Consider the following 20106-nt stretch of genomic DNA (forward strand, 5'->3'; position numbering starts at 1 on the left):
AAAAATACATTTATTTTCAGGTGTAAATGACGATTGTGTCTACATCAGCGATTTAGCTCACTTTCCCTTTTGTAGCAGCTTTTTAAGAAGACCATCGAAAATGTCCATCTGTGGCGCACGAGTTTCAATAAAATTCGCTCTTCAACGCGTTGCCTACGCGCGCCGAATCTACAGATAATAAATTGAGGGAAAGAGGGGTAGGTTCATAGGCAGGCACGTATCCAGGATTTCGCTCAGGGGGGGGGGGGGGGGCGACAGCCGAGAAGGGCCCGGAGGTCAGCCAAAAGGGGCCCCACAGCGACTGCCTATCCTGGCGTGTAAAAATTCGAGAATGTCGAAAAAACAGCAAATTTACGATAGAATTTGGCATTGTAAATGAAAATGCATTGTCTTGCGTTTCTCGACCTTGATAACATGTTTGCAGTTAGCTTCCGTTGAAGTTCGTTTTTGCAGTTCACTTCCGTTGAAGTTCGTTAACCCGCGCCCGGCCGGGGGGGGGGGCTGTTTGAACACCTCCTCCTTGCGGTTTTGCGTGGATATAAAAAAGGGGGATGAATCTTATCTACAGATATGAAAATTTTACACCCAGGTCGCTCAAGGTCAGGTCACCAGACCACGTCAAGTGACCTCACCTCAGAAAAGGTTAGAATGCTCTCCATAGCAACACCGACTGAACGATCGGCTTGAAACTTTTAGCGATTGATAAGAGTAACAGTATGTATAAAATGATTATCTCGAAATTTGCATACCGGTGGTGACATAAGGTCAAGTCAATTTTTGCGCCCTCTCCATTAGGTTTTATAAATGGGAGAAAATCGAAAGGTGCCTCTTTTAGGCAAACGTCATCCTAGGCACCCTCAATCACCTGGTTACATAAAAAATGACAACCTAAATCGGAAATTTGTACCCGTGACCCCTCCTTATGTCTATGGGGTCATCTCAGGTCACGAAATGTCTCCACAGCTTTTGACAATAGCATTTGTTAGAGACACGCTAGAGCGTTGAAAACACCTTGGATGTGTTCAGGCCTTATCGACGATACGGTTTGACGGATGTGCATCATGACCTTTCAGGTCAGGTCACCTTGAATTTAGTTCAAATTTTCTAAATGACCTGATAAGGTCAAATTATATGTAGTTCATTCGACGCGTCTCGACGAGAGTAACACGATGCTGACAAAAGAAATGTCGTGCCTTTTCCTGAGTCGAAAATTGTTGAAGAAAAAAAGTGTTTCATAAAAACGACTATTTTAAAAGTTTTTTCTCTCAAGAGGCTAAACCGTTAACCCGAGCACCGACGGGGGGGCTGTTATCCGCCCCCCCCCTTGAGGTTATCGTGAATAGCGGGAAAACCGCGGCGCGTAGCGCCGCGAAATTTGGCATGACTATTTTCTCATTAATTTTACACATGGTGTGCAAGTTTGAACCTCCTAACTTTTAAGGTCAGATCACCAGGTTACTTCGAATGACCCAACCTCAAATCACTTTTTTGCAACTTTGTCACGTCGTGTCAGAGCTACAGTAGATAACGGAGTATGATTCGATGCGGATTGACGAGAGGATCACGATGGTGCCCTTAGTTTGTTCCTAGCTTGGCTAATTCGAAAGTTATTCGAGAAAAACTCTTCATATCTAGCGCCGCCATTTTGACTTTTTTACCCCTGTGACGTCATCTTTGACCTGATCTGGAAATGACCTAATTAAAAATTGTAGACCTTGTCCGTGCGTACCCCATGCCGTTTACCGCTTGTCGCTATCTTGCTTCGTTCTTGAGATCTCAGGGGGCGGGCGGTCATCCGCCCCCCCCCCCCCGTCGGTTCTAAGTTGGCGCGGACCCCCGTCGGTGCGCGGGTTAATCGCAGGTCAATTCTGAGAACAGTTTACGGAAAGAACGTTAAAAGAACTATTGAATGCGTTTTTTTGTGGCGCTGCAGCTCTGTTTGTACCCGGGTTATGCGCCGGAGTTGTCAAACAATGTTGAAATAGGCAAAATGTGACCTTTGCTGACTTATGGTGACCTGACCTTTGACCTGACCTAGAAAATGACCGAGTTACTTTCGGCATGATTTTTTACGCTCTTCCGAATGCCACGTACGCTTACGTGTCGCTACGTGGCCCAGGAGCCGAGTTAGAGAGAGAGGGTGTTCAAACGCCTCCCCCACCGCCTGTCCCAAACGCCATCCGTGGCGCAACTATGGAGCTCATTTTGTTCGGAGAACTGTAAACAGGAGCAGCCCCATGAGGTCAGTCGAAAGGGTCCCATCATCGGCTGTTGCCTGTTCCTCGGGCCCCATGGCCTGGACAGGGCCTTCTCAGCGGGCCCTTCCGTTTCTGGGGCCCGGCCAGGACAAGCTGTTTCTGAGACTGGGCACGGAAGTGTATATCTGGGCTCGCTTTCTTGATACGTTGTCGAGGCCGAGGGACCAATACTTAAGCTCAAAAGCCTGCTTCAAGGCTTTCTGAGCGGGCCCTTCCGCTTTTGTAGACCTCCCGGGCCCCCGGTTGTCATTGGCTTGGCCCGGTCCGCTTGTGGGGCCCGGCTAGGGACCCATATGAGCACCGGCAAGACCCTATGGGCCCTTTTTGGACCCGAAAGCCTGGGCAAGATCTTCTCAGCGGGCCCTTCCACATCTAGGGCACAGACAGGCCCTGTGACTGGGCACGGAAGAGGATTTTTTCGGATCCGCTAACCATAACTTCTCCGGGGCCAATTAGCTCAAAAGCGATACCTTTGGGCCCGATAAGGGACCCGTTTGGAGTCCGGCAGGGCCATAGGGGCCCTTCCTCAAGCTCGAAGGCTCGAGCATATCCTTCTGAACGGGTCTTTCCGCTTTTGGGGCCCTGCCGGGCTCCAAATTGCCCTCGCTCTGCCCAAAAGTGGGCCGAAGGGCCCAGTTACGGACCTGTTTGTGGCCCGGCAGGGCCCCAGGGGCCCATCCGCGAACCAAAAAATTCGAGCAAATCCTTCTGAACATGCCCTTCCGCTTTTTGGCCCAGCCGACCCCAAATTGTTCCTGACTAGGCCCCAAAGCGGGCCCTTCGGGCCCGCTTTCTTGCTGCCTAGCGGGCCCTGCCGGGCCCGCTTTTGGGGCCCGGCAGGGCCCAGGGGGGGGGGCGACCGCCCCCGTCGCCCCCCCTTGGATACGTCCCTGTTCATAGGTATTGACAGGTATTGAAATGTTAGGTAAGGAAATCAGGAACCCAAATTTTAAGTTCCATAGCAAGGTAAGGTATAGTTCAAGTTGGACATAAGAGCCTCGACGCTAAGCGCCCTAATCCACAACAAGGTATCCAAAACACTTGCCACAAGTGCAAGCGGTGCAAGCACAAGTGCCTATACCAAAATTCAGCTTGAATTGTAAAAAAACTGCTGAAAAGACTGTGTTAAATGGAGAAGCTTTCTGGTCTAGGGGTAAGTTCCTTGCCACCAGATTCGGCCATCCTGATCCGGGTTCGATTCCCGGGCAATGCACGTGGCATTGCCACTGCCTGACCGCTTGGAACAGAGTGAGTGTTCCGGGTAGCACTTGGTCCACTGGGTATAGTGCTTAACTCAAAGCAAGTGGTGTTGAATGATTTTTAGTTTTGATGTGAATGAAATAAAGATAATGGACTGCAGTTTTTTTTCTTCATTTTGTTACATGCCTTGGCCTGCGAAGTAGGTAGGTATGTAGGAATAGGTACCTTTTGACAGATGACAATCCTAACACAGTAGGCGGAACTATGGTCAAGCGTACCCATTTTCGGGAACGCATTTTCGTTCCCATGTTTGGGAACGATAAACCCAAATATGGGAACGCCATGTAGGCACTATTTAAAACAAGAAAAAGAACCGTTAAATGGCGTCCAAAAAATATAAAACGATCGTGAACCGCCTGATATTTGTCTCAATATTGTTGGGAAAGAGTTTGATATTGTAAGGCCCATCGTAGTTTCAAATCGTTCCCCTATTTCTAAAGCAGTCCATCATCCGGGCCGCGAGCCCAAATTTGGGAACGCTCTCGTACTCTGGCGCTGCAAGCGTTCCTTATTATGGGAACGGCGTACCCAAAATTGGGAACGATTTCACCGACGCCTTTCAGGGGCTCTTTTCATTAACAAGCATCACGTCCAACGCCGCAAATTATTGTTAACGCAACAATCATCAGATGACCTTTCCGGCAAGACCGTCGCATGTTTCGCCCGGTCTTCTGCGCTTTTATTCCCGTCGATCTCGCAGCGGGCACGCCCCCCTCTGCAGGATTACGTAATTCACAACGCTCAGCGATGTTCAACAAGGTCTTCCATACCGATATCCACCGTCCGCGCCGAGGGTGGAGACATATCAAGCACCTGTCTGTTTATCACCGTAGTTGACGAGCACAAGGAAGTATCCAAAAATGGGAACGCTGAATATGTTACACCCTCAAAACACCTAGTCCCAGGGGCGGCGGATTCAGGGGGGCAGGGGGGGCAGTTGCCCCCCCTGGCAAACTCGTGGGGGGGCAAAAGTATCTTTTTGCCCCCCCATAATTTGTGACAAAGCTTAGACAAGAAACCATATACCTGATTATTCTGTTCGATCATCTGAAAATGTAACCAGATGCCCATATACTTTATCATACGTTGCCTTTCTTAAATGGCAAGCGTTAACGTTCAATTGAAGTTTTCCGCTCTTCAACCTAGTTTTGGAGGCATTATAAGCGTCAACGTGAAGCAGTGGCAACCCAGGCCTTCAGTGACCGCTTACAGGGGCGACGGATACGGGGTGGCAGAGGAGGCATCGTTCCCTAAGAAACTTTTGGACGAGGGGCAAACGTATATTCTTGCCCCTCCATAATTTGTGCCCTAAACATGAGGAAAATTTCCATAACCTGATATTGCAGCTAGCGCTCCTACAGTTTGTCCAACGGTGCCTTTTGAATATGTGTAAATGCTAACCATTTCCGCTTTATATCATTTTGTTTTTGTCTTTTCAGATTCGATTTATAGATGTGTGCAAGTGACGCAACTCATACCTTCAGTGGTCGTTTGCCTCTATGTTGTGCCTACATAAATGCCAAATCGCAAGCGAGCGGAGACGGAAGGGCTAGGCATTCGCTTGCGGGTAGTTAGGACTGATGAGCGCTCATAATAAGCCACTCCCCCGATTTTTTCGAGCGCAACAGTTTCCAGCGCATAAAATGGTAAACGCCGAGGTCGTGCACATTGACGACATTGACCAATGCACGGTATGGTATGACACCCAAAGGCCGGTCATCAGAGATCTGCTTTGGGCATTCGGAGGCTTGTGTGGGGCCAGTGTAAAAACTGGATGTTCACTGTTCAGTATCCGCTTTATTTCAGTTTTCACTATTAAAAAAGTAAAAATTAATGTTGGAAACTTTTGAGGGTTAGGGCACTGATCATTAGTGGGCCCCCCTCTGTCTAAAGGCTGACTATAGAATAAAGAGCATCAAACACGAACAGCAGCGGCGGAACACCTTCAATTAACCCTATTAGTGGCAGGGGGGGTTGTTTTTATCCACCCCTCAGGTTTTTCGGGAATATCTCCGAAACCGCTGAAGCTACGATGCTGAAATTTTCTGACTTTTCCTAAAACTAAATTGGGCACATTCCCTGAAAATTTCAAGTTCATAACTTTACCAGGGGCGGCTCCAGAGCACTGGGAATTGGGGGGTCCTATTCGTGAAGCGAGTCATTTGGGCGAAGATCACGATGCTGCACCAGTTTTACGAACAGTGAATAAAAGGTATCATGTGATAACATATACAGTTATTGTGCATCCTCTTTTGACACGTTTTTGCTATAATAGGCGGATCCATGGGCGTCCAAAAAGGGGGGTTATGTTTTACCTCCCAACATAGGTGCCCTGACACCGCCTATGCATTACCAATACAATTTTAGGCGTTCTCTCATAAGAAAATTATAACATAACAAGACCATTACCACCCTTTTTAGAAACAGTACCAACAAAAACCTTATTTACTATACTTTTTGTGTACCCCCAATCTCAATGATCTGTATCCGCCTATGATTTTTGAAAATGCATATTTTTAGGATCCATGTGAATTCCTGGTTCATTCTCTATCGATCGGCAAAAGTTGCGTTAAGATTGGTTCAGAAACCTGGCCGTGATAAACAGTCTAAAATGTATCTGCAATTTGCCCGTTTTTACCCCCCTCTACCCTCCCCCCCCCCTATTGACATTTTTTACTTTTTATTTTTTAGAAATGTAGATCACGTTGAGCGAAATCGAATGCCGTTTGAATTTTGAAAATCGGCCCGTTAGATCTCGAGATATCAAGGGGGGGTCGTAAACAGCCCCCCTGCCACTAAATAGGGGGTAGCCAGGAGCCTGTCACTAATAGGGTTAAGGGAGGGGGGGGGACTGCCGACTTTTGGTCCCATTCTTTCCATGCAACGCCCATAGGGCCAACGTTAAAATGCCAAAATCAAAGGGGGCACGGTGCCCCGGTGCCCTCCCCGTTCCGCCGCCTATGAACACGAAAGCAAAATCTGAGGCATTTTGGAAAAATGAGTATGCCCCGCAGCGTCCGATAACTACCACCTTCCAGCAGGGGTGAAAAATTGTATCGTTTTGTCGTTGTCGACGACAACCGATAAGACGATCTTATGACGACCACGCGCAGCGCCTGAACTGATTAACTCCTAGTCCGCGGTTACATAGATGCGCACAATCCATCCGCCTCTGCCCACGCAACCCAATCGCCTTTGCCCACGCAAACCATTCTCTGTCCCTCCCCATCACATCTACTCACGCAGTTCTCGAGTCCGTTACCTCCGGCGTACGCGGCGGCATCCCAATGGAAAATTTCCTGGTAGCTACAGACATATTCCAACTCCCCGTAGCTATTTAGTATATACTGCGTCGTTCGACCATCGTTCGGACGGCCGATCGGCGACCCTCATAAAGACGACCAATGGCATACCAAGTGGTCGCCGTGGTTGTCCGCTGGCAATACGTGTCTGGCAAATCTAGTACATTCCAGGACTTGGCCGGCCCCTGCGCGCACCCTTCAGCGCCGCCCCCCGCCCGGCGGCCAGTTAGCGTCCCCTCCAATCCGCCGGGGCTCCTTTTGTGACGTCAAAACCCACCCCGGTGGCGCCTGGGGGTAGGTCCGCGGCGGGACATCTTGAGTGGGACCGTGTCAGTGCCGGTAATGTTTTGATGAGGCCGAGGGGAGGGCACGCCATGTCATGCCCACGAGGATAAAGGACTTCCGAGGTCGAGGGACACGGATCGTCGGACAATTGAGCCTGACGGCTGAGCACCCTGCGCTATCAAAAAGGAGCGGAATTATAATATATTCGCACGCAGGGTCCGTGGCGTCTGCACGACTGAAATGTACCAACTTGAGCGCGTTTTGTTCAAAGGTGAGTGGAAGTCGGCCAGTGGCACCGTCGAAGGGTCACCGAAAGAGTCAAAACTCAAAAGGGCTATCTAATCTTTTCCGTGGCGTTGTATAGCTCTATATAATTGGCTCCCGAGTTGTGCGTCGGTGTAAAAAAAAAATGAAAGGCAATATCTTCCATTTAATGACCTCTGGTGACCTGACCTTTGACTTGGCCTATAAAACGAATGTCATATTTTCGTCGCCCTTATTTTGGACGGTCTTTCGAATGCCGTTTACTGCTTGTCACTACGTGAACCAAGATCCGAGCTAAAAGGACGGGTGCTTGACCCCCCTTCCCGAGCAGGGCGTAGAAATCAAGGACCCTCAGCGGGGTGCGGGTTAGATATCTTGAGTTGACAACCAAATAAGCCCGTTTGCCTTTGGACGACAACCACCGAGACACTTTTTTTCAGCCCTGCCTTCCAGTGGGTCAAGCCAACGGGGCCCAAGTCTATTAGACTATGGCACACTTAACGAAAGCACTAACCTTGTCTCACTTTTTGTTGAAGTCTGTTCCGAATAGTTTCGGTCATAGACTGGCTGCACTGAGGTCGTTTGGTATGTGCAACTGTAATTAAAGCCACCTGAGGCACCCTAACACCAGGCTGAAGCTAGGGTTGGAAATGCTTCGTCTTTGCAGATATCACTGGCCGCTGATTCTCGAGTGCCTAAATCGGTAGATGTCGTGGCAAAATTTGGTGTGATAATTTGGACCTTACCGCAGTCAGCGCACCCTAAAGCCCCGATAAAGAAACGCCCCACCCAGAGCTTCTGGATCCTCATTCCAGTCCACCGTTCCTTCACCCTAGCCCGCCGCTCCCTCGCCTCAGCCCTCCGTTCCCAGCTTGACGAGCGTTTGGGCCTTAGTTAAGCCTTGCTGTAGGCTAACTGTATAAACCCATCGAGACAGCCCGTCTCGGTGAGCTTAGTTGGCGAACTACTGCCTTGGGGAGGGTTTCTGGCGGATCGCTGTCCCAATAGGTTTAGATGCGACCGACTGTCTCTGAATGTTTGAGCGGTCTCCTCCCGCTGTGAGCTAGTTTCAGTTGATATCTGTCTCAGAAATAATTTTTAAAGGAAGGTTAAACGGAAATCGAACGGGAAATGAACAGAGGAAATGGTAACGAGTTACCTCATTGAAGAATAGCGCTCGCCTACTTGTTAAAGATTTGGAACCGTTCTTCAACATCTAATATGCGATCGGGTTATGGCACAACTTTTCCCATTGGAGTTTTTTTTTTCTAATACAGCAATACGAAAAGCGTTGCATCGTTTACTGGCGGAACCAGGGAGCGGGCATTTAAAGCAAATATTTTCTCTCCCTCCCCTGGCTCCTGCATCGCCCGAAATAGACAAAACGTACCTTATGTTTCCTAATAATAACACTTTTATCAGATTTGTTTTTTCTTTATATTGTTCAGCAGTAGATCCGTAAGGAATCGAAATCCGAGGAGTTTTTGGATTTTGGACACTTGGGGGGGGGGGGTATGTCCCCTACAGCGTCGAAAACGCCTTTCTGGATCCGCCTATGACATCATCTCGACAGGGATCTTGCCCCCCCCCCCCCACGCCAAAATCGAATCCGCCGCCACTGCCTAGTCCCAATGAAAATCTAGTTTTTTCCTTTCTTGATGAGTGTAAGTGGCAAAAGGCCTGGTAGGATGGGCACGAGGAATGATCGAAATCAGCATAAAAATTATAAATAAGCCACACAGAGCGACCTATATAAGAGAAATTCCCCCAAAACGATCGTGCTTAGAAACACGGAAGACAAAAACCACGCTCATGACGCTCCTTATAAAACAACGCTTAACAGCTAGCATCCAAATAAAAGATGTCTTTCCGGGATGATAAAATACAGCTGAATAATTTTAAACCAGTTTTAAACCACTGAAACTGAGTTTACAACAGTAGTTCGTTGACCAAATGCTCCATGGGTTCACAGAGGTGCTTCTCCGTACCAAGGCGATAAACCTCCGTAGCAGAACAGCCAGGTTGAAGACTAACTCGTTGTCATGGAAACGAAGCTGATTTGTTCAAGTAATTTAATATCAAAATAACTTCTATCGGTATTTACGTAAATGAAAAATGATTTCATAATACCAAAATGTATATTAATAAAAACAATATCCATTTAATTGTATTCTTTAGTTACTATTTGTTTGCGCCCACAAATAATTCGTCGCCAAACAGCCAATCAAAACAAATCCTAAAAACGCGAGCTGTCAAATTTACCTAGGTAGGTAGGTAGGATGGTGCAAGAGAAGTTACCGCCGTAGGTAGTTTAACTAGGTAGGTATTTTGCCGATTCTACCTTGCTAGGTATTTTGGTGCAAGAGGCCTAAGGTGTAGAATTGATCAACTCGGTACTGAAAGTTTTGTCGCGATCGGCCGCGTTTTGCGCGAGTTATTCGGAGGGGTGTTCACGGGCACCGCACACTGCTGCGTGCGGTGTGTGCGGTGCGTCCAGCAGGCGTGGGGGTAGGGGATGGGTAGGCGGTTCTGACGTCACGGCTGCGTGCGGTGGACGGTCCGCTGTGGCCAGTCCCGACCGGCCACAGCGATCGCTGTGTGCGGTGACGGAAGGCTGACGTAGGGACGAAGTGGGCGGAGCTCCGTGGCTGTGTGCGGTCCGACCGCACACAGGCCCCGTGAACAGCCCTCGGGAAAACCATGGGAGGATTCATCCGACATGCGAGGGTTACTTACCTAACCTGACCTACTCTAATAATATTTACCAAACAATTACAATGTAGGTACTTACAAAGTGTAAGTTTGTTGGCAGTTGGTGGGTTGTTAGTGCAGTGATTAAGTATAAAAAATGATTTTAGTGCTCAGTTCTCATGACTTTTCCATAGCGTCAGCGTGTTCTTTCCTTTCAAGTTCTTATTCTGTGAATTACTGCAGTTCTGAGGGTGGTGTAAAGGCTTGTGTCACTTAGAGGGGTGTGTAAAAATTCTCCTTCCATCACGGTGTGCATCGGTGTGGGTCAGTAAACAGTTTGTGCGCCCATTGGCCAGATTGCGAAGGCAACAGAGTTGGTGAGCTGCACCAGCGAAGGTGACAAATCTCCACCAGCCTTGACCAATGGGCAACGAGACTGGAATCTGCACCACTCTGCTCTGAACACGACCTACAATATTCCCCAGAATGTGTAGACCATTGCACTTTTTATAGAGAAGGCTACAATGAAAGGCCAATTTTCCTTGGCAGGGCTGACCCCACTGTCGCTCATACATCACTTTCTCAGATAATGTTGTGCCCATTTATGATCTAACCGTTCAGTTCAGGCTTCAGCATTGTTACATCCTGCGTCCTTCATCTTCCTTCCCCCACGAGTCATCAGACAATTTTAACTTAATTCTTTGACAGGATTATGGCGTCCACTGCGATGTACCGTTTGGCGCCAATACTGGACAGCACTGCCTTTGCTGTTAGCCTGCCGACATGTATGTACCGGCTGCCTCCCATCCAGTCAAGCTCTGTTGCATCATCACTACAGGTGAGAGCATTTTCTAACTAGGTACCTATATACTAGTAACTAGAGCCATGATCTTCATTGGTAGCTTAGATGAGTGAGTATTATTCCTAGCTGCTCAATTACGCTGATGATCTATTCGTTACCGTGAAAGTCATTGCACTTGTCAATCAAAAGAGGCTGCTAGTGCCTCACATAATATGGTACGGTCAAATCATCTGGCGTTTCTGCAGCAGGCTGCTGGTGCGAGTGGTGCGGAGCTGGCGCAGCTGGAGAGGCGCCAGGAGGCGATTCTCTCCCAACTGGCGCAGCTACGCTGTCGTGTGGAGGAGGCCGTGCGGCAGCGGTCCGCCCGATCCGCTCCGGGGCAGGGAGTCGGTGCAGTGGTGGCCACAAACACCTGCCTGCCGTTAGACCATGTGAGTAGTCTTTTGCTCCTCATTCTGCCATTAAAGGGACTATCCCACCTTTAACATGGGGTTTGAGTTGAGATAGCCAAGTTTGCGGCGAGGTTCAGAAACCACTATCTATCTAGGTTGCAACCCCCGCGGCCTCTTGGTGTTGAAGAAATTCGTTCCCTTCATTTGAAAATGGGCCTTGTACAAGGCCCTATCTTCAACATGGAGCGACCGTTAGTGTGACGTCATCTCGTTTAGTCATTCTGATTTAAATGGGCTTGTTCGTTGAAAAATCGCTTAAAACTTGGTCTGAACTTTGTTGTGGTGCCTACAGAGTAAAAAGAATCAGCTTTATGACAGTAATGTGGCCTGGGGAAGGAGGTAATTTTGGGCTGTGACGTCACATATTTGAAAGTTTGTGTTTGGAATATGGGAAGCCTAAGATGTTTAATGAAAAATAAATGCCAGAACCGTGTTCCTGGTCATCCAATCTATAAAGTCGGGCACAATTTAACTGGTTTTAACAACATTTTAGAAGGTGGGATAGTCCCTTTAACGGAGCAGTGACATGTACAACCTACAAGCTGCAAATCTCGTCATTGTTTGATTCCTTCATTCTAAGGGTTTCTTCGGATGGTGTGTCATTTTGGAATAGATCAACACATAATATTAGTATTTGATCATAAAACTTTATTAATGCTGCCCTGTTGTAGTCTGAGACGAAACGCAGTTGTTCGGAAATCTATAGGGGAAGTTGGGGCAATGCCGGAGTTGGGGCAAAGCCGAAATTCGAGATATTTCTAAAACCGTACGACATGGATGCCACGTCTCAGTGATGCTATGAAGCTTAAGTGACTACAATTATCGCATGTTTGTTACGAGTTGTCATTTGGAATACTTCGGCTGTGAGGGCGCCAAAAGCGTTTTCAAGGTACGTTTCCCTTGTACTACATGCGCCTTTGAAGCTGCATTTCTTACTCATTATGCTACCGTTTGTCTGGCCAATTCGGTCAAGTAATCTTCAGCATGTCTTTGCATAAGTGTGCTGCCTATTTGAAATTTATACAGCACGTTTAAAAGTTATGGGCCTGCAAATGAAAGTATGGCTGGCTGGGGTAATGCCGAAAACGTGCAATTACGCACGTTAAAGCACGCTACGTGGACTTTACTGCTGTAGAAAAGCAACGCGTATTTTTAGTCAAACAAATTACACTTTCAGCCGGCACAACGGCCTGTTACCTATAAGGAATGATTTACCTAGCATTTTTTATTATATCACACAATTATAACTTCCAGTGTGCACCAAGCGTCCTCAAGCTCTTAAAACGCGTGTCAGCTTTGATGAATTTTGGATAAAGTTTGAGATAAATTGGCAAAACATCAATGTCAGCATTCCTCGTAGATCATTTATCCCATTTTCGGCTTTCCCCGCAGTCCGGGGCAACGCCGAAAAAGTCAGTTCTTTGATATTTTTAGTTTTTGCGCTTAACGGTATGCGAATTCATCAAATGCGCCTGGTATGTTTGAAAGACAAAAGACTGGCCTCTCGAATGACGCCAACAAGAATAGCTTATGTTGTCTACCTTGCGTGCTACGGGCGTCAGAAAAAAAGTATTCGGCGTTCCCCCAACTTCCCCTAACAGGGAACATAAAACATAAAACTTTATTAATGTTGCCCTGTTGTGGTTTGAGAAAAAAAACGCAGTTATGGTCATAGCTTTATAACAGGCAACATAGTGCATAGGTAAACGTAGAAGGATCTAAAAGCGTGGCCACATGGATGTAGACAGCTGGCTCGGTTCTGCGACTCTGACGGCTAGCTCGGGCCGCCGGCAGCGGGCCGAGCTGGTGGTGGTGGCCTCGGCCGAGCGGCCGCCGTGTTCGCTGCTGCTGCTGCGCCTGCTGGCCCCGACCGTCACCCTCACGGCGCACGTGCACTCCACGTGTCCGGCCGTGCCGCCGCACCTGCTGGACGCCTTCCACTGGAGGGGAGCCGCCGGCGGTGCGCACATCCGCCTCATCTGGAAGCCAGGTACGGTCGCCGTTCACCCACTACCCAGCCAGCGCCCAACGGCGCTCGGCCTTTCTAGTGATGACGGGACGACGGGAGGAGAGGCTTCGCCTTCACGCTGATGGCCCTCGGCCCATCAGTGACACGTTGCATGTTAGCGTGGAGATGGGGATTGTCTTGGTTTTATAATGTAGGGGTTTAGTAGGAGCAGTAATGTTTTGCTAGGTACTTATTACTTGTTTACGTACGCATTTGCATTTATGAAATTTGGACTTATTGATGAATAAGGCTTTGACGCCGCCTATATTACTTCTTACAACAGCGGAAATGGGTTCTAGAATGTCTGCACAGTACCCATGTTTTGCCGTGTTTCCTGTCACGTTTCGCCGTTTCGCCCTGTCACTGGCCTGTGCACCACTATGACGCTCTCCGTGCGCCCCGGTCACCTGCGGCAGAGGTGGGTGAGCCGCGGCTGCTCGTGTCGCCGGCCGGACAGGGCTGCCCGCTGGTCGGCGAGGAGCAGCTGTTCCGCTATCTGGCTCGCGCTCTGCTGCCCGGACAGTACGAGGCGGCCGGCGCCGAGAGGGCGGCGCTCATTGATCTTCATCTGGAGCGTGCTGACCGACTGATGAACGGCTCCGTCGCCGAGAAAAAGGCGGTCAGTGACACGCCGATCGACGCCGGGCGGCCGCACGGTGGATGGTGCCCAACATGTCAAATTTGAATGGCTTAAATCATTGTCATAAACATGCTGATACATTCCATTAATTACTGTGTCTCAGCAATATTTTTTATTTGCTGTTAGCATGCGGTGGTACGGTGATTAATTTCACGGCTCAATGTACTCTTAAAGCCGCCGTATTTTCTTGTATGTGTGGAGGGAGAAGAGGGTGAATATAAAATCATAGCCCACCCTGTAGCTTAGCGCAGTGAGCTTAGTGGCTGAATACGGCCTGCGGCTGCTGGTGGCAGCGTTCAGCAATGTGTTCTGGTCTTGAATGCTAGTCCTGGTTTTATGTTGGTTTTATGTGTTGTTTTTGTGCACTGGTCATGTGCGCTGGTCCTGTGTGCTGGTCCTGTTTGCTGATTCTGGTTGCTGGTCCTGTGTCCTGGCTCCGCGCGCTGGTCCTGTGTGCTGGTCCGGTGTGCTGACCTGCGGCTGTGTTCGCAGGTGCTGGGCACGCTGGACGGCCTGCTGGGCCGCCAGCCGTTCTTGCTGGGCGACCAGCTGGCACTGATCGACGGCGTCCTGTTGTCGGCTCTGCGCTGCTCAAAGGTGTCCCCGGCGCCGGCCAACGTGGCCGCCTGGCGCGACCGGGTGTCCGTCGCCGCCGGTCTAGGTGAGCGCACCTAGCGCGCCATGGGCCGCTGTCCGGCGACGGCTGCTGGGAGAGGGCAGACCGATGGCGGTCAGTCATTGTTACCCGGCTGCGGGTTTGTGCAATCAGCCGGACAGATTGGGCCCCTGTTCAGCTATAACACCCGCTGCATTTGGTTTCCAGTGAATATAACCCATTGGTCTTTTGGTGCCTATTTATATGATCTGTACACCCGGTAGACATGGCTTGCCTCTGAGTTTTTGTTTGAGGTTTTAAAGTCACGTTCCTACGAACCGTTCACGTCATGCGGTGGGTTGACTCCAGCGGCGGCTGGCGGCGCGGGAGCGGCTGGCGGCACGGGAGCGGCTGGCGGCACGGGAGCGGCTGGCGGCGCCGGCTCGCCCCCGGCTATCGGTGACGGCGGCGGCCACCTGGACCAGGCGCGGCTGATGGCTCTGCTCGCCAAGCTGGACATCCACGCCGAGACAGTCACCCACCCGGCCGTGTTCACCGTGGAGGCGATGATGCCGCACCTGGCCGCCGTGCGCGGCGCTGTCACCAAAAACCTCTTCCTGCGCGACCGCCGGCGGCGTCTGTTCCTGCTGACCGCTCGGCACGACGCCCAGTTCCGGCTGGCCGACGTGGCGCGCCAGCTGGACGGCGCCAAGGAGCTGCGGTTCGGCGACGAGTCGGAGCTGGCCGCTCGGCTGGGTGTGCGCCAGGGCTGTGTGACGCCGCTGGCGGTGGCCAACGACACGGAGCGCGCCGTGACGCTGCTTGTGGACGCCAAACTGCTGGACGGCTCGGTAGAGATGCTGTGGTGTCACCCGCTCACCAACGAGGCCTCCACGGGCCTGAGTCCGACCGAGTTCCGGAGGTTTGCCGCCGCCACCGGCCACGAGCCGATCCTGATCAGCGTCTGAGCGCACCTGCTCGGCCGGCACCGGCGCCGGACCCTTAACCCCCCAGTGTGGTGATTCAAACGAACGGTGTCCACTGTGTCCTCTCAGGCTTTATACTAACGTGACTGATCGCTGAATATAACAGTACCTGCAATGTCATGTATGGTGAAGCTAGACCACTGAAGATACAATGTGTACGGACCACGGGAAACATGGCGTATGGCGTAAATTGCAATTTTTACATAACTATCTGACAAAACTTAACGCAATTTGTTTTGTTGCCGGTGTTATCGATCATTCACTTTTTGCGACAATGCATGTAATTAAAATGGGGTAGCCTGGGGCAAGACGCCCCGGATAATTTATTTTGCTACAAGTAACTTCTGTCTCACATGACCTGGAAGGCTAAATTTGTGCTCAATGCGTTCTTTGGACATTTTACTTTAAATTCCACCCCTCAAATTATTTCACTTATGATCGGACTCCCAGCTAGGAAGTGATTTGTGAAGCAACTGCAAATGAGGCATTTTGCCCCAACCCCAGGGCAAAACGCCCCACGGTCTGGGGAAAGAAACCCCATACTCTAGATTTAAAGATTAAACACGGTAGTTGGCTAAATCTTATATGAGATGTCCGTTAGACCTCTGGAGGCACGGCACTGAAGTTACCACATTCCATCCTATCAGGTGTTCACTGTTCAGCTATAACGCTATTGTATGAGCAGCTTTTTCACCTGCCTCATAAGGGCAAATAATAAATTATTGCAATGCAAATGTTAACAAAATACTTTATTTGCCATCCAGTTGCTGAAAAAATACATATAAATGCATAGAAGCATACTGTTTGCTAGCTACTGAACATTAGGAAGTGAGCAGTCCTAACAACACATGAGGTAAGACGCTTTTTGCCCCGCGACTTACTGGAGCATTAAATGTTTTACCCCATCACGTAGTTCGGTCAAAGAACAACGCCTCGCGCTCCAGCAAGACATAATTCAACACGAACCAACCCGGCATTATAAGCGTTAGACAAAAGTTGTTCAAAACACATCAAAGTCGCTAGCCTGATATGGCCAATAACCCTCGCCCCGCTGGGGGGGGGGGGGAATTTGCCCCCCCGTGTTTTTTCCTGAATTGCAAGCGCCGCCAAGTTTTCAGTACCTTCCCGGGCATCAATTTGACACCTTCACACAAAATTTCAAGTCTTAGCCGTCACCTTAGGTCAGGAGTTATTGAGGTCAAGCTGAAGTCATGTTCGAGCAAAAATGAGCAAAAAACATGAAATCTTGAAGCGCTCACAAAAGCTAGTTACCAAGTAATTTCGAAGTTCTTTATATGGTCATGTAGGCAAAAGACGGCGCTACAAAACTGTTATCTTCAATTTTCAAAATTTTGGGATTTTGACCCCCAAAAATTCAAAAAAGTTGAATTTTTTTTAGAAAAACGCAAAAAAAAATCCCAAAATTTTTCCGAATTTCGAAGAAACCGGAATACCTAGGGGAGAGTGGGGTAAGATGCCCAGGGTTTTACAATCTCATATATTATTCGAAAATGACGATCGGAAAGCAAAAACTTGGAGTTTCAACGGAAGCCGACATCATTTTTCTCCAAAAATAACACACTTTCATGCCTGAAATATGATAGCTTTTATGCTATTAAGCATTTTCCTGAAGAAGTGAAAGGGGGCATCTTACCCCACAGGGTGGGAAAGACGCCCCCTGGCGTTGGGGAAGATGCCCCCCTGCACTATAAGTGACATAAATGGGCACGTGAATCGCCTGGCCGCCCTGAACGAATCAGTAGTCCCTTCGAGCCTGCAATAGACACTAAACGTCATCGTAAGGGCCCTCAAAAGTAGTCGTAAGGGGCTTCAAAGGTCCTGACGATGGCCCTGACGATGACGTCAGGGCCATCATAGTTCAGCGCGGCCAAACAAGCCTCCGTGGTGGCGTTCGGAGACCGCTGTGGGGCTCTTACAGGTCTCCATGATGCTTGAGGGCCCTCGAGCCTGCATCGTGGGGACCTCAGATGCCAGCGCGGCCCGTGGAGCCAACATGGGAGCCCTCAAAGGATGTCGTGAGGGGCCTTGGAGCCAATAATGGGGCCCACAGAGGCCGTCGTGAGGGCTCTCAGAGTCAGATGCCGCCCAAAAAGTCGCTGTGTGTGCCGAGAGACCGGCATGGGGAGCACCCGACCGTACTGGGCTCTCAATAGTCCCAGATCGGCTTTTGTCTCTCATCACAAGTATGTAATAAATGATTTGACGGGTTCCTTGAAGGCCAGCCTACGGATTTAGGGGGGCGTCTTTCCCCATTAGGGCAGGGGGCATCTTACCCCAAGGTACCGAATTAACATTAAATCAGTACAATTTGTTAGCCATAAAACTATACCCTGAAGCAAACTGTTTGGGACACAGTAGGTACACGCATGTTAATGTATCAGTTATCACGACCATAGCAAGAGACATAAAAATTATTTACCTTCTTTGATATTTACAATGTTTTGACACCAAAATATTTTTCGAAAGAAGCAAATAAAAAACATGCAATCACCAGCCAGCCGTTGCCCAACTGAGCTTCGCAAATTTTTGTGCAGTTACCATGGCAGTCTTCCACTTCACGCTAAGAACATTAATTTCCAGGTTCGATTCTTTGTTTTGCCGCTAGAGGGGGTGGGGCGTCTTTGGGCATCTTACCCCACTCTCCCCTATATGTGCTAGACCCTGCGCTCTTCTATATCCACACCAAGTTTTAGTTCAATAGGTACCTTTTTTGGCCAAGTTATAGCGAAAAAACTTCAACTGCAAAAATATCAACTTTGAAATTTGACCTAATTTGACCTGACCTTGACCTGACCTTGACCTGACCTTGACCTGACCTTCACCAGAACATAATTTTAAGTGACCCCAAAGGCTGTCTGACCAACATAATCGCATTTGGCATATAAAATGGACCATAAAACATGCATCACATGATATTTTCATATTGTGACCCTCAGTGGCCTGACCTCTGTGACCTGACCTGGTATCAGTGACCTCAAATAGCAAAATATGTGTTTGACGAACATTTCTGCATCGATGATTTTCAATGAAATGCATTTTACTCGATTTTACAACGCATTTCTTGTGCCAGTAAACGGTGAAAATTCGACATTTGAATTGACCTGTGACGTCATCGGTTTGACCTAGGTCAATGAAATTCGGTCACAAGGTAGTTCCCTGTTGGGGCTATCCAACACCGTTTGCCGCTTGTCGCTATGTTGCGTGGTTCTCGAGATCTTAGGGGCCAAATTGCCCCCCCCCCCCAACTGGACGCGAATTGCTCGGCAGACCCCAACGGGGCGCGGGATAATAGAACGCCATGATGCATAATCAGACAATAAAACATAGAAATCACTCCAAAAACACGTTTTTGGTTATATCTCCCAAAAAAAGTTATCACAATTTCTTTCCAGTCTGCTCATATTGGCAGTGGCGGTCGCAGGGGGGGGGGCATCAGGGCCATGCCTCCCCCCCAAAGGCAAATCAGGGGGGCCATCATATCATTTAGCCCCCCCCCCAAACAACCGATGGGCCCCCATGGCCGTATGGGGCCCTGGCCCGTATTCGATTGTCACGAGGCTCGAGAAACCCACGCCAGCTATTAACAGCTCCCATACCAGTCTTCGAGGGTCCTACACTGACCTCTGAGGGCCCTTCAGTGGCGGTCAAGCGTCCACATTGACCTCTGAGGGCCCTCCACTGGCCTTTGAGGGCCCCTAAACCGGCCTCAGGGGCCTAACAGGCGTCTGAGAGCCTCACACCGGCCTCTGGTGGCCTCATTTCTGTCTCTCGAGTCCCAAGACTAGCATTAAAGTGTCTCTGAGGGCCCCGCACTGGATTCTGAAGACCCGATGTCGGCCTCTAAGAGCCTGCATCGGCCTCTGGAGACCCATCTTGGCCTTTGAGGGCCCTCCGCTGGTCTCTGGGATCCAACGCCTGCCCATGCCGGCCTTTTAGGGCCCCACACTGACCTCTAAGGGCCCCATGCTGGCCTGTAAGCACCCACATTAGCCTCTGAGGGCCCCCCGCACTGGATTCTGAAGACCCAATGCCGGCCGCTCAGGGCCCGCATCCGCGTCTGAGGGCCCATCTTGGCCTTTGAGGGCCCTCCGTTGACTTCTGGGGCCCAACGCCGGCCCATGCCGGTCTTTTAGGGCCCCACACTGATCTCTGAGGGCCCCATGCTGCCGTTTGCCTGCAAGGACACACATTAGCCTCTATGGGGCCCGCACTGGATTCTGAAGACCCGATGCCGGCCTCTAAGGGTCCGCATCGGCCTCTGAGGGCCCATCTTGGCCTTTGAGGGCCCTCTGCTGGCCTCTGGGGTCCAACGCCGGCCAGTGCCAGTCTTTTAGGGTCCCATTCTGACCTTTGCGGACCCCATACTGGCCTGTAAGGGCCCACATTAGCCAGTGAGGGGCCCCCGCACTGGATTCTGAAGACCCGATGCCGGCCTCTAAGGGTCAGCATCGGCTTCTTAGGGCCCATCTTGGCCTTTGATGGCCTTCTGTTGGCCTCTGGGGTCCAACGCCGGCCCATGCCGGTATTTTAGGGCCCCACACT

The 20106-nt window shown here is 49.9% G+C and overlaps 1 protein-coding gene across 7 annotated transcripts; it reads left to right on the forward strand.

Moving 5' to 3' along the window:
- Positions 1 to 158: 158 nt before the first annotated feature.
- LOC122377432 (aminoacyl tRNA synthase complex-interacting multifunctional protein 2-like) lies at positions 159 to 15663 on the forward strand. Of its 7 annotated transcripts, none has more exons than XM_043357457.1 (7): positions 159 to 195; positions 10769 to 10898; positions 11108 to 11293; positions 13109 to 13304; positions 13739 to 13941; positions 14455 to 14623; positions 14927 to 15663. In XM_043357457.1, exons 2-7 carry the CDS (start codon positions 10773 to 10775, stop codon positions 15523 to 15525), a joined length of 1479 nt encoding a protein of 492 aa, XP_043213392.1. In that variant the 5' UTR covers positions 159 to 195; positions 10769 to 10772; the 3' UTR covers positions 15526 to 15663. The 7 variants fall into 7 exon arrangements, with proteins under 7 accessions (XP_043213392.1, XP_043213396.1, XP_043213393.1 ...); XM_043357461.1 differs by lacking the exon at positions 159 to 195 and adding an exon at positions 9617 to 9635; XM_043357458.1 differs by lacking the exon at positions 159 to 195 and adding an exon at positions 9650 to 9688.
- The last annotated feature ends 4443 nt before the right edge of the window (positions 15664 to 20106 follow it).

This window comes from Amphibalanus amphitrite, unplaced genomic scaffold (assembly GCF_019059575.1).
Source record: "Amphibalanus amphitrite isolate SeventyFive unplaced genomic scaffold, NRLGWU_Aamphi_draft 000044F_arrow, whole genome shotgun sequence".
In the NCBI taxonomy this organism is placed as follows: domain Eukaryota; kingdom Metazoa; phylum Arthropoda; class Thecostraca; order Balanomorpha; family Balanidae; genus Amphibalanus; species Amphibalanus amphitrite.

Coding starts and splice junctions, on each gene's coding strand:
- LOC122377432 (XM_043357457.1), top strand. CDS start 10,773: ATGGCGTCCACTGCGATGTACCGTTTGGCGCCAATACTGGACAGCACT. Junction 11,294..13,108: donor CCTGCCTGCCGTTAGACCAT/GTGAGTAGTCTT, acceptor GGCCGCCGGCAG/CGGGCCGAGCTGGTGGTGGT. Junction 14,624..14,926: donor GTCCGTCGCCGCCGGTCTAG/GTGAGCGCACCT, acceptor GGTTGACTCCAG/CGGCGGCTGGCGGCGCGGGA.